Consider the following 14,686-nt stretch of genomic DNA (forward strand, 5'->3'; position numbering starts at 1 on the left):
TCGGTCGCCGGTTCACGCACCTGCGTCCGGAAATACCTTCTTTCACCTGATACGATTTTACACAATCCTGGGTAACATTCCCGAGCAATATTCTTACCGACACACTGCTCATCTCTATGCAAATTTTTACTGGGTGTTCCCAAAAATGTTCTCACTTATTCGAAAGGTTCTGGAGGTCATTTCAAGCAACTTTTTCCTTTACGGAAATCTTCTACGTGGCTTCGTTAAGGAGCTATTAGCGAAAAACGCGGACCAATGAGAGCGCGGAGGCGGAACCCTTCCGTAGTAGCCACGCCCAATGGTCCACGTTTTTCGTCAATAACTCCCAAACGAAACGACAGAACATTTTCGTAAAGGAAAAAGTTGCTTGAAATTACCTCGAGAACACATACACGGAAGTACAACACATTTTTGGATTAGCATTATACATCAACACGGGACAGCGGTGAAAACAATTATCCTATCGAGGCGATTAATAAGCTTCGTTCATTTCTTTGCGAGGACGCGGAATAAGTAAAATGCAGGGAGACCCCGGCAGAATTCGGTGCGGGAAATTGCAAGTTCATCCGGGGAATTCGAATTTAATGCAACGGGGCGCGGGGGGTGGGTAGACTGCGGCTGAATCAAAGTAAATTAGTTTTCGAAAACTCCCGACGGAATGTAACTTTAATAAGAGACGGCCGCCGCGCCCTTTAGTAGCCATCCGCTAATGAGGAACGGTTAACGAAGAAAATCGCGGGAATAATTAAAAGTTGCTTTTGTTGAAAATTGCCAGATTCGCGGGGTAGCGGGGGTGTGAGCCCGAAAAACGGGTCCGTGTTCCATTAAGCTGACATCCGTCGCCTTCGAGCAATGAAATTCATTTCTCTCGCGTCTTCTCGCGCAAAAGAATCGGGGACGATTCTTCCGGACCTCCTCGCGAACAGAGAGAGAGAGAGAGAGAAAGGGGAAACGCGAAACGATGAGCAACACGGTCGACGAACAAATAAAAAATCGCAAGCTTACGCTTTAATTGTCCTTAATTCAAAGGACGCGCGCTAACTAGAGGCCGCAAAATTAATAATAAAATATTCCCCGGCCCCGGTATATAATTCAGTCATGCGCGTGATGCAATTAGTTCTAAAACTCTTTCGGGGAGGCTGAGTGCTGTAATTATCCGGGCGGCGTGCATAAAATTCTGATTAACTTCGCGCGACCGGTTGTATCAAAAAATAGTATCGAAGTAACTTTCCGGATACGTACGTATGTGTATACCGGGGGACTCTCTCGTTATGCCCTCGCGGAACAATAAAAAAATTTCGTACCACCATGGGCGCGCGCGCGACACGATTTTCCGTGCGCGCCGCCCTCCCCGTCAAAAGCATGGAAATGACTTTTCAATTAGCTGAAAAAATAACTACTCCGCGGAAACATAATTTAATCAGCCGAATTATCTCGCTCAGACCACGGCGACGACGCGCGTTCAGCCGAGATCCGAACTTCAATTAATCGCGGAAATAATACGGACGAACATGTTGCAGTCGAATACTCCCCTACGTGACAGTTATACAGTATTAGTGTACTTGGCAGAGTCGATAGATTAGGGGAAAAGGTATCCCCACTTGGCCAGTACCGGATCAGTCCCCCCACTCCATCTATCCCCTTCCACGCTTCTCCCGCAGGCTTCCTCTCACGTTCACATGCGCCCTATGTAACACTTATACAGGGTGTCCCAAAATTCGTGAACTTCCCGAAAAGGGGTGGTTCCTGAGACCATTTCAAGCGACATTTTCCTGTGCAAAAATGTTATCCACGGCTTTGTTTACGAGTTATTAACGAAAAACACGGACCAATCAGAGCGCGACTTAGACGCGAGTTGGCACAGTCGGCCAATAGACAGTTGACGCGCTCCGATTGATCCGTGTTTTTCGTTAATAACTCATAAACAAAGCCGCGGATAACATTTTTGCAAAGGAAAATGTTGCTTCAAATGATCTCAGGAACCTCCCATTTCCGGCTGTTGAAGGCATTTTGGGACACCCTGTAGAATATTGCTGTACTGGGCAGAGCCGCCAGATTAGGGGAATCGTTTAGGTAAGCTGAATCTCCGGTACTTGCGGAGAGGGGATAACTTTTCCCCTAATCTGTGGCGACTCTGCCGAGAATACCAATATTCTATAACTGTTATATAGGGACGCGTGACGCGACAGAGACGGAGCGTGTCACGTGACCGTGAGCGAAAGCGTGGAAGTGGGGCGACAAGTCCTAATATGGCGACTCCCAACACGACGTGCACAGTAATGGCGGAAAATGCAGTTTTTGAGCGGTTAATGGAGCGCGTCCACGTTCAGTTTTTTGGAAATGGAGTTATTCGGTAGGTGTCACGGGAAATCCGTCGGCGCGGGAATCATTCTTGAAACATAGATAACACGGATCAGCCGCGCGAAACAGAAGTAACGGCGCGTCGCTGTTGAAGAATCGATGAAAAGAGAAATTGGTAACGCCACGATCGCTTTCGAGCGACAGCCCGAGCATACACACAATATGTATCGCGATCGAACGACACGTCATTACTAATTGCCGGCAAACCTGTCGTTGTCGTATTTCGTTTGGCTCGTCGTGCGTGTACAATCGTATTAGCGGATATCGATTCTTGAAAGCATTGACTTTTGCCGAACGGACGCTATATTCCGGCCTGTCCATTTTTATGGTAAAATTTTCGCTCTCGCCGCGCCCCGCTCTACACCGTCAACATTGCGTTTTCTATCGTGTTTATCAGTCATCCCGGTCACCTTGACGCCCGTTTCGACCTCGAAGAACACTTTCGCGAATCAATTGCATTTTTATCATTCTCCTCGTCTATTTATTGAAGGAAAAAAATTATTTATTGTTGAAGACCTAACATGTACATCAGCAATATTTTTGTCGCCGCCATAACTTGTCCGCTGTATGGTATGGCCCGGTAAATCGAGCTTAATAATTCCCCTCGCCGGCGCTTAAAAATTAACCATGGATTTTCCGGCGTTTCTGTTTGAATTTAAAATTAAGCGGCCGCATTTCCGAGTCATCGTAAGTCATCTAATTTCGGGCCGGCGCGTCCCCCGGTCTCGTTTCCTGTTTATAATTCACTTTTCGCGGGTTTCGGGGGCGGTGGGAGGGGGGGCAGTGGGTAGTTATGTTGGTGGGTGTGGGGTGTGTCGATTTGTTTGCCGCGGCACAACAATTTCCCCGGTTTCATTATTGCACGTATAATCGCGATCGTTCCACGTGTAATCGCAATTGTTGCACGTATGACCGATCGTCAATTGGTTCGTTGCTAACTGAAGCGTCAAGCCTTCGGGCGAGCGCGAAGCAATTACGCAATGCCCGAGCGATTGTAAGACATAAGCTGATCAAATGGTTGCATGCGTCCTGAACGGTGCGCCGTTCAGAGATGGCTAAAGCGAAACGGTAACGAAATACAGAAGACCTTTGGAACGCAGCCTCGAATCGTTTCCGAGAACTAATTTCGGCACACCTGTTTTAGATATACTTACTCTAATTCGTACGGCAATGGCAAAGAAAATTGTTTTCTCGATCGCCGATCGATTCCCGAGGTCATTCCAAGCAACTTTTTCCTTTGCGAAAATTTACTCCGTCCCTTAGTTCACGAGTTATTAACGAAAAACATTGGCCAATCACAGCGCGCATATTGGGCACGGGCCCGGGCTCCGCCAATGCCAACGCCGCGTTCAGTGGGGCCTGACGTAAGTTGCGCTTTAATTGGCTCTATGTTTTTCGTGAATAACTCCGCAACCAAGCCACGTGGAACATTTTCGCAAAGGAAAAAGTTACTGCAAATGACGTCAGTAATCACCCCTAAATGCCACATTCAGGTTCAGTATGAAAACTGTAGTCTGACTGAATGCGAAAGATCGGACTCCGACTCGACGTGTTTGAAACAGAATTTATTTTACTTCGTCTGGCCTAGTATATAATCAATGTTAGCCTAACATTTTAAACCTAAATTTGCTCGATTTGTGGCTCGCACACATTTCACAATGAAGCATTACTTTAAACATTCTCGATTATACATGCAACAAAATGATTGGAACAAGGTCGTCGTCAAAGAACATTCTCTCCCACTGAGATTTCCATGGATCGTCAAGCATTCGTTTAACAATCAATCTATTTATCACGTGCTACATCGTCCGCGAATATCGTACAACAACTTCAAACAACACGTAAGTCCAACTAGAATTTCCCTAAACGGTCACAACTCTCATTCCTCTTCGCGCCCATTCACTCAACATATTTTCAGAAATATTTTCTGGACGAGTTCTATGCGGTTTCACACAGTTGTATATAGTCGCATACGGTCTCGCACAGTTGTATACAGTTCTGTGCATTCGTATGCAGTCGTATGTAGCTGATCGAGCAGGTCGACGTTCGGGGCCGGTCATTTCCGCCTGACGAAAATGTTCTCGAGCAGCTCCTTGGTGATGAGTCGATGGGGTCGGGTCGGGCTCTCGGTGGGCCTGCCGTAAAGCCGGCTGTTGATGGCGTACAGTTTAGGACTCAGTTCGCACCTCACGTTGAACCACCAGTCGCATACGAACACCGCCTGGCTGAATTGCGTGCCGTTCGGGCACAAAAACGTCGCCTGACGGCCGTCGATGTCGCAGTAGTGCCACGCCTGGCATCTCGTCTCGACGTCCGCGAAGAACCCCGGGTACGGTTGATCGTCGCAGTAAAAGTTCGTGTATGGTACCTTGCCGAGCACTGGGTAGTCCGTGCCTGGCCGACCTGCGAACATTTCAGAGCAAACCGTTCTAAAACCATGCGAAAATGTCTCTTGGGTCAGCGATCACTCCTGCTTGCCTCTCCGAGAATATCTAGCCTTTTGACTCTATACAATTGGTGTCTCAACTGAATCGGATCGTCTACTCATCTGTCCATAATTTTTTTTCAACGACAACTTATGATTCTGCTCAGAGGTGGTTGTAGTGCGCGAAGAGACGATTCGAACAAGTATAATGACGATATGGTTACGATCATTCGATCTCGAGATAATCCATGTCTGAAAGGTGAGACAACGGAGCTAAACCTAATGCAGAGGACACGTTTCAGACTGGAATATCTCCGGATTGAATGGGCGTAATGGTATGGTGATGGTAGTCGTTGGATTCGTCTTTCCATGCGCTACAAGGATATCGAGGAAATTATATAGGGTGTCGTGCAAAAACGCATTAATAAATTTCTGTGAGGGAAAATTTCATCGACACCGTAATTGCCAGAATTGTGTAACACGTTCGTTATTGATTTCCGGGGATTGTCGGAGAGGATGGAACGGTTATTGTTATAATTGCAGTAATGACCGATCAGGGGAGCGCGTAACCGGCCGCCGACGGTTAAGTGCAGGACATTGTTATAGAGTTGACAGCCGAACGTCGATACCTGGTGGAGCGGCTGCTTTGTACAGGTAATACAGGTGTCAGGCGAGTCGAGCACGTACGGTGCATCTCGCCCCTTGGCACTTCCACCGATTAATCGAGGATACATCAAACCGGGTAGCAGTCTACGGATAGGAGCTTTGCTCACGTTCCAGTCTATCCGCTCACGGAAATCATGCAGCCAGAAGCGGATCGGTCTCTCCCTGGTTCCTAGGGATCATCGCGAGGATACCTAACTCCTCCTCGCCACCCTCCTTGTCTTCGGCAACTATCAAACCCCGGAATCGTACTATATCCTGTTATGTCGTTCAATGAGATTTCCGCTCGAAATTCGGATCCCGGAACAGCCCCATGCCCCGACGCCTGAATAATAGCTTCCCTCTGTTTGGACGCCTTGGGGATCCGTCGAAAAGATTCGATTAGCGTGACGTCGCTGCTGGAATCGCGATCGGTAGAATTTCAAAATAACAGAAATATTATTTCGTGGATTGAACAAATTTTGATTGCGCATAATTTCCCGTGGCATGAGGGGTCAGGGGCGGAAATGCCGCTGGGGGTCCAAGTTTCTGATGATTTCTGCTCAACGATTGCGTTATCCGGGGATAAGTCGGTAATTACATGTCTCCCGCTTTCCAAAGGGTTAATCAGGTCGCCGGGGACGCGGGGAGGGGCGGATGGGGGGCAACGCGTTGGCGCCCACGGATTTACGACGGCTAGCACCGTAAATACGAGCGTAAAAAGTTCGCCGGCACGACGGGAAACTTTGTTCCGTCGTAAAAATGTTCCCGTATTTTGCGCGGCTGGCTCGTCATCCGCTTCGGTTGCGTGCGAAATTTCATTTCGAACCGTCGGACCGTGCTGCGAAATTAGACGAACGACGGCATTCTCCCGCGAAGACATTCCTTCTCCTTGCACTTTCATAGGAGAACTGCGAGAGCACTCCCGAGTCTCTTCCCGCCAGCCGATGTCTCCTCGCTGCTCTCGAACACCCGGTTTTTCCTTTCCTATCCATTTTTATTTCACTCGTTCTCCTAGCATACCGTGTCTTTTCGAGTTATTGTCCCCGGGAACCGTGGCCGACACATTTTTCGTTCATCTTTTATTGAGACACCGGTTTCCGCATAAGGAATTAGGTTGTTTAGGGCTTCGCGCCTTGGGGAGCATCGCCTCGGATACTTCCGGTGACGGGAGGGAAAAATTCTGCGACGCGCGGCGGCGCTCCGATTTAACGGACAGAGGGTGCGAAAGTAGCATCGGGTGTTCCACTGAGCAGTGTTGTTTTGAATTATTAAAACACAACGCTTGTTCTTTAATATATCTGGCAGGTTTTTACAATTTTGCAATTTCGCGTAATACTTAATAAATTTCATGATTTCGGCGCAGGGTTCGATCATTAATAGAAACCAGCAAATGTGCAATTAATTAAACATGTTTCTCGACGTTTCGATCCTTATGCGGATCATTCTCAAAGAGACATTTTTCGCGTTTGCTGTGACAACAAAGAACATTTAGACAAATATTAGCATGTTACAAATAACTGGACTTTGTTCCATGGTGGCAAATGTGTAACTGCTTTGTATAATACTATGTATAGTGTTTTACAGTTTTGCTATTTTTTTACAATTTTGCAATTTTGTACAGTTCTACATTTTTAAAATTTTTAACTATACTTTGCAACTGTACGCTCCATTGTCTCCGAACTCGAACCGATCTTTCCGATAATTGTGTATCGAGAAGGTATAAAAATCGGTAACTTCTCGCACGATGTGTTACGGGGGGAGTAGGAAGAACGAAATAATCGCAAGCTGGAAGTTTTGCGTCTCGGTGGATGAAAAGAGGACGCGATGGATACGTTTCGCGGCGTCGACGCGTAGCGTGGCAAAGTTATAATTACCTGGACGACACCGTGCGAGTCGAGAGGGATCGTGGCACCTAGAGAGGGCGAAAGAGAGAGAGAGAGAGAGAGAGAGAGAGAGAACTCTCTCTCTCTCTGAGAGGGGTGACAAAGGTGGAGGAAGCGATTGAAAAGGGTGGGCCAGGCGCGAGGAAGATGGGGGAGGCATCGAGGACGTTTATTCCATGCGGGTACACGGAATCTCTTCCTTGTGACAAAACAGGTCGGACAAGCTGGCGGAAGGTGCGAATTTCGTATGGATGTCACTGCGATACGGACGAGTTTGCGACCACGGTGGAAAGTGCACGTTCCATTCTCTATAGAGTCTCATCGCCTCCTCTCCCTCCATCTCTTTCTCCCTCTCTCTCTCTCTTCTCTTCTCGGCTGTTAGCTCTGTCTCTGTTCACGGTGACAACAAGCGTATATATGTATGTATACCTGGGCAGGGTGAGATCCACGCGATCCGCCACGTGAAACTATGCTGCTCGTCGAATGAGATTCGAATAGCTATGGGGCAGAAGCGACGAGCTACGGGGAGAATGGTAACACGGTGCCAGAGATGGCGAAGAGGGTGTGGGAGGGGCGGACGAACTGTGCAAGGGCACCATATTGATGCAAAGTTGTTTAGACACACCGACGACCGTGAGCAAAAGCTCGTCCCGGTCCAGTTATAATTCCGTAAGAAGCTTTCCAACTCGAAACCACCCCCTGTAACTAATTAATCTTTCATTACTCTGTTGTATCTCGCGTACGCACTAAATCCTTTCCTTCTTTCTCTCCATTTACTGCTCGAGATCGCCCTAAATTTGTTTTTGTGGTTATTCTACGTCGCACTTGACTGCCAGGGTTATTTCGCGACGGGACCTACAGTTTTTATGAGATATAGTAGAGTTCTTCTTGATCGTACTTTTGGAGTATAAGAAGATAATGTTATCGGCGCCAGGTTCGATCATATATGCTAATTGCTGGTGATTTAGTGTCTTGCGAGAAAGCTATTCGAGAAAGTTTTTATAAGGTGGGTTCCGAACCTTGGGCACCACAGTTTAAATGGTCTCCCTAAATTTCATAACTGCATTAGATACGCCTGTGTTGCTGGAAGAATTATGAGACCAGGGGAATTGAGGGGAATACAGATAGCCCCTCTCTGCCAGTATTGGACTAGTCGCATGACATTTTTTTACCACGCTTACATTAGCTTGCTGAGAAAAAGACTAAAAAGTTGAAAATAACAAAAATATATAAAGAGAAGACTACATACATCATGTGGTTGGGCGTACCCTATATGCTTTCAGGTCGAGCCTTTGGAAATTTCGTTATTTTTGCGGTAGGATGCACCGTTCCCGAGATACAGCCATTTTTTATTTAAGACTAGCTCGGCTAACCATGCCCACCACTCCCGTTACGCATTTTCGTGTCGCGAATTAGGCTTACAACCTGCCAAAAGAAGTTTCGCTTCAAAAACCGTTTTAAAACTCACGCTTATATTAAAATGCACTAAAAAGGAGAAAATAATTTTATTAGGCATCAGTGACGATAAATAAAAGCGTGGAGCGCCCACGAAGATTACGTCAATATAGTTTAGCGCTCCAGGCTTTTATTTATAGTCACTAATGCCTGAAAAAAATATTTTCTCCTTTTTAGTGCATTTTGATATAAGCGTGGTTTTTAAACAGTTTCTTTCTAATATATGTTTCTCAATCGAATCGACACGAATTGATTCGAATTGAGGGGGACACAATTACCCCCTCTCTCTCTCTCTGCCAGAGTATGCGGACTAGTCACGATCTGGTTCAAGCTACTTCCCTTTGGCTCTGGTAACAAGAAACAAGAGAAGCTAAGAGGATTCGAAAGAAATGTTTTCGCCGACCAGACTGTAGTATAGCATCCGACAAGGGGGTTTTAAAAACGTTAAAAAGCGGAAGGAATATCACAGGAATCGTCTGCGCGATCGTCTCTCATTATTATAAGGAAGTCGATGAAATCCTTCGGCATACATTCGTTAATGGACGCCGGTGGCAACAGGGAGTTCATTCTTCGTAGGCGCATTACAGCCTAGAACGATACACGAAGAAGTCTCTCGCGTTCGCAAGAAGCTTTTTCCCTTCGTATCGAATGTAGGGTGAGTTGAAAAGTGGTGGAACAAGAAAGAATAGATGGGGTGGGAGAGAGAGAACCGGAAGAAACGGAGTCGAAGATGCAAGGGTATCTGCATCCTTCCGTAATTGTTCGCGAGATGACGGGGAGCAACGGCAACCCTCCCCTCCCCCCGATCAAAGGAAGTATATATTATTGCTTGGGGACTCGTTAGAAGGAATTTGCACGGAGGTGGGAGCGGGGAACGAGCGACAAAGAGGAGAACAGGCAGAAGAAATCGGTCGGAGAGAATAATAAGCTTTGACTCTCGCGTGCACGCGGCCCAGCTTCGCTTATTAATTCCAGGCCTGCGACACGAGAATGTCTGTTTGCTCTTGTCTCTCCCTCTCTTTCTCTCTTTCGCGAGAGAAATCCGGTTGCCGGCTTCGTAATTTCCCGCTGAAAAATTGGACCGTTCGAGGCAAGTCCCCGATCGATTTGCGTCATTTGCTACGTTGTTAGTCACGCGACCGAGTGCGACACTCGGAATCTCACAGGCTAACTTTTCAGTAGGCTCTGTTTGAGCAGTAGGACCTTGTTCTAAAACATAGCGTCGCGGAAGGGGAAGCTGGAACGTCGTCGAAGTGAATTTTGGGTACGCTACGTATTCTCAAAGTTTCGTAATTTTTCGAATTCTCTTTTTCTCTTTTATGGAAGAACCCTCCATCGGTGTCCCTGTGATCCCGGTTCACTTCAACTAACTCGTAGGTCTCGTTCTCGATGCACGAATGACTTAGGGGTGGATGCGAGCGCCGTCGAATCCGACGAAGACGAATGAAACGCGTGATAGAGGGCGTCGAACGAACAGAGCAGGATCGAAGCCGTGAGACGAAACGAGAGAGGAAGAGAGAGAGAGGACAGAGGAGAGACGAACCTCGTCCCATTCGTCTGACTGACTTTATGACGATGGCTGCCACGGGGAAACATAAAACAGAGAAAGGTGGAGGATGGAGACATTTCTTCCTGACGCATACCCGAATCTGTTTGTCCTTCATTTGCCGTGCAACGGCCCCTCGCTTCCCTTCGATCGTGAATCAAGAGTATCAAGACTGCGATCCCGGAATTATGCACACTAAAATCGTACCGGAACACGCTGGAAAAAACTCCGACACGCCTCCCGGTATTACATCGCTTAATGTGTCTTTGAACCCGAACGAAAATCAAATTTTGTGCCAGGACTTCTTCGTCTTCAATGTTTCATTTATGAAAAGAATAGTAACATGTTCGTGACGTTTTCCTGATTAAAACGATACCAAGCACGATAGGATTCGGACCATATTTGCCCGCGTAATCCACGATTTTGTAGAACCTCGCTTAACCGAATCACCAAGAAGGACGTCGCTACGGTATTTCAAATGTGCAAATCTGCTGCGAATGACGTCGTGTTTGGACTCGTTTTAATCGGCAAAGTGTCAGGATTACGTTGCTACGAATGTTGCAAAGAAATATGTTGTCGAATGTTAGAATGAACATGAGTGAACAATCGTTTAATTCGCGAGGACCGTGCAATTTTGCGAAAGGCCGAAACCCTTGCCGAGAAAATAACTCTGGCAGTTAATACGTACGTGTCTGTGTGTGTGCGCGCGCGCTATATCACGTTATTTTACATTACAAGGCGACCCCCACTTTCATTATACGGAATTTGCTATTCAAATGGTCGCGGTCCGTTCCAAGGTAGCGGTTTCTTAATAAGTGCGACGCGGTCCTTTGTGCGAGGCGCGCGGCAATTTTCAAAAGGATCTAAGTTTTCCTCCGGTTACGCTGTTATGTTTTATTTTTCACTTCCCCCCCCCCCGAAACTCTTTGGCATTTTCCATCTATTTTAAGTCAGGTTCGATTTTACGTCTCAGAGCCAATCATGACTAGACTGCGGATCTTTATGCAAAAAAAAAAAAATAAATGAAAAAAACTTTTCAAGTCTCTAGCTCTCATCGGGAAGTAGTTTAAAATTCGATTACAAGATTTGACACGAAAGGGTCTAGCCGGATAAGCATGGGCCAGCGGCCCCCGCTCCGATTTTCCTGATTCCTGTCTTAAAACGTCGCTTTATGTCTAAAAAAACATTGTGTAAAATTTCAAATGTCTACCCCTACCGATAGGGGTGATATTGAGGTAAACTTCCCCGCACTTAAATGCAATTTTCTCTAAAACGAGAAAAGATATCGACATGGGATAAACGGCAAATAAAAGATATAGATACACTCTATATTCGAGATTTTTTTCAGAATTTTTTGCTAATTATTTATAGTTGAAAATAATTAATTAATTTTTTGGGAATTTTTTTCACTACCTTCCCCTGGGTTGACACCTACCAAAAAATTCTAAAATATTGTTATGATTCTAACCTATTTTGTAAAAAATTTTCAAAAGTGTCCGTTTGGTGGAACAGTGTCAAAAAAAATAAAGTATGCCGGCGAACGCTCGGTTTGATCAGTAACGGCGCAGCGGCCGAGTCCCCTTGCGGTGGCTAGTGACGGGAGCGAGCGGGAAGTCGGCGCTTGTACGGGAAAGCTGATACATGTAAAAATGCGACTAAATCTTCTAATATATGATTACAGTTGGAATTCTAAACAATTATATTCTAGGAAATAGCTTACATTGATGCAGAAAAATACGTGTAAAGCTAGTTTGTTGGAGTCAAGTAATAGAAAGAAGAAGCTTCTCAAAAGTATGTTGTATGGTCACGGTGTTAGAGGCTCTGCTCGATGCTACGGAGGGCTCGAGTTCGAATCCTCCTCAACTCAACTTTTTTCTCTTCTTGTTTTTTTTCTTTTTTTTATATGTATTTATAAACTAAACGATTTTTATTCTTTGCACTTCAATATTTGTATATGATAAAATTACAAACATAATTATTAATTTGTAATTATCATATAGATTAAAATGTTTTACATGTTTCTAATTTTGCGGAAATATAAATCTAGTTTTTATTATTTACGCCCATATAATGGGTTTATTTTTTTTCTTTTTACTCCTCATTACTTTACTATAATGCAATATGCTCCTTTGTATTTCTGCGCTCAAATTCTGAACACTGTGAAATAATAATATCTTGCGCGTGTACTAAGACCGCGAAGGGATGATTGCGTAACAACAATAATTTTTTCTTTTATTATTGCAATCCAGCCGATGACTGGAACCGCAGTCATTCTGATCGTGTTTGACCAAACGAATGACGTGTGGCCAGATAACATTGTAACGTCGACTAGCGATCAAGGAATATGCCGACTTTGCGGCATGTTCAAAGACGGCTTGCCGCGAAATGCGCGAAACGCGAGAACTCATTCGACTGTTACGTTACCAGTATTGTTCGAAGACCAGGAGAGCTAACTGTTCTGTCATACGCAGTATGACATGTAAAACATTTTAATCTATATGATAATTACAAATTAATAATTATGTTTGTAATTTTATCATATACAAATATTGAAGTGCAAAGAATAAAAATCGTTTAGTTTATAAATACATATAAAAAAAAGAAAAAAAACAAGAAGAGAAAAAAGTTGAGTTGAGGAGGATTCGAACTCGAGCCCTCCGTAGCATCGAGCAGAGCCTCTAACACCGTGACCATACAACATACTTTTGAGAAGCTTCTTCTTTCTATTACTTGACTCCAACAAACTAGCTTTACACGTATTTTTCTGCATCAATGTAAGCTATTTCCTAGAATATAATTGTTTAGAATTCCAACTGTAATCATATATTAGAAGATTTAGTCGCATTTTTACATGTATCAGCTTTCCCGTACAAGCGCCGACTTCCCGCTCGCTCCCGTCACTAGCCACCGCAAGGGGACTCGGCCGCTGCGCCGTTACTGATCAAACCGAGCGTTCGCCGGCATACTTTATTTTTTTTGACACTGTTCCACCAAACGGACACTTTTGAAAATTTTTTACAAAATAGGTTAGAATCATAACAATATTTTAGAATTTTTTGGTAGGTGTCAACCCAGGGGAAGGTAGTGAAAAAAATTCCCAAAAAATTAATTAATTATTTTCAACTATAAATAATTAGCAAAAAATTCTGAAAAAAATCTCGAATATAGAGTGTATCTATATCTTTTATTTGCCGTTTATCCCATGTCAATATCTTTTCTCGTTTTAGAGAAAATTGCATTTAAGTGCGGGGAAGTTTACCTCAATATCACCCCTATCGGTAGGGGTAGACATTTGAAATTTTACACAATGTTTTTTTAGACATAAAGCGACGTTTTAAGACAGGAATCAGGAAAATCGGAGCGGGGGCCGCTGGCCCATGCTTATCCGGCTAGACCCTTTGACACAAAAATGTTTGCATTGATTGCGAGACACTGGAGCCAAATAAAAGTGCCTTTCTTCTTTTAAATTATCTGATTTAGATGAAATTAATACACTGGTGGCGTTAAATCTTTTAAATATGTCCACTGTTTTAGATCTATCGTACCCGTTTTTGTCATAAATGCATAAAATCCGCAGTCTAACAATGACACTGTCTGTAGCCATTTAGGTGGTATACTAACGGGGTCAGAGGATTTCCACGTTGGATTCCAGAAATATGCCTCCTTATTATATCCATTCGACAACCATTGCCGAGCTTAGGCGATTCGAGGACTTAGGCAAACAACACTTGGAATTGGTTTCAGTGTAATACCTTAGACCATTAGATTACCGAACTTCATGCTAATTCTAGATGGTAGTCTAAGAAAGATGATCCGACAGAGAATTTCGTTCTTCGCATTGAAATAAATTGCCTCGATGAAACTTGAAAACCAGTTGGACAGTGCTAGTCTTAGTATTCTAACGGTGTCCCAACCCCTCTAGCTAGAATCGAGAAGCCTCGGGGCATGAAACTCGGGGAATCACAATAATTGTACTATTATCTAAAATACCATCGGAATGGACGGGTTCGATGGTTTCAACACCACTGTACCGCAGAAGATTATGCAAATGATCACTCTTAAAGAGGAGGGAGACAGAGAGAGAGAGAGAGAGAGAGAGAGAGAGAGAGAGAGAGAGAGAGAGAGAGAGAGAGAGAGAGAGAGGTCTCTTGAGACACTTTAGTTTCACTTAGAACCCGACAAACGTTTCTCGTCGACTGTTTCACATTCTCGGCAATTCTTTCTCGATTGCCTCTTTCACTGACAAATGCTTTCTCACAAAAAATGCGGAGGAACAAATACAAACATGATTTTCTCGTTCAAGGTCGCGTGAAGGTCAACGTACAACATACACATACATCATTGAATTTGTTCTTTTAAAAGCTGTAGGAC

The 14,686-nt window shown here is 44.7% G+C and overlaps 2 protein-coding genes across 5 annotated transcripts in view; one reads left to right on the plus strand and one right to left on the minus strand.

Annotated features, from left to right (window-relative positions):
* Qin (tudor domain-containing protein qin) overlaps positions 1-14,686 on the plus strand; it is a 257,551-nt gene that overhangs the window by 137,197 nt on the left and 105,668 nt on the right. The gene's annotated exons all lie outside the window — the stretch shown is intronic.
* Positions 3,016-14,686, minus strand: part of LOC143212520 (uncharacterized) — a 101,300-nt gene continuing 89,629 nt past the window's right edge. The window contains exon 3 of the mRNA XM_076431384.1: positions 3,016-4,764. Within this exon, the coding sequence (XP_076287499.1) occupies positions 4,418-4,764 (347 nt within the window). The 3' untranslated portion in view covers positions 3,016-4,417. The remainder of the gene's footprint in view (positions 4,765-14,686) is intronic.

Source organism: Lasioglossum baleicum, chromosome 10 (genome assembly GCF_051020765.1).
Source record: "Lasioglossum baleicum chromosome 10, iyLasBale1, whole genome shotgun sequence".
Taxonomy (NCBI): Eukaryota; Metazoa; Arthropoda; class Insecta; order Hymenoptera; family Halictidae; genus Lasioglossum; species Lasioglossum baleicum.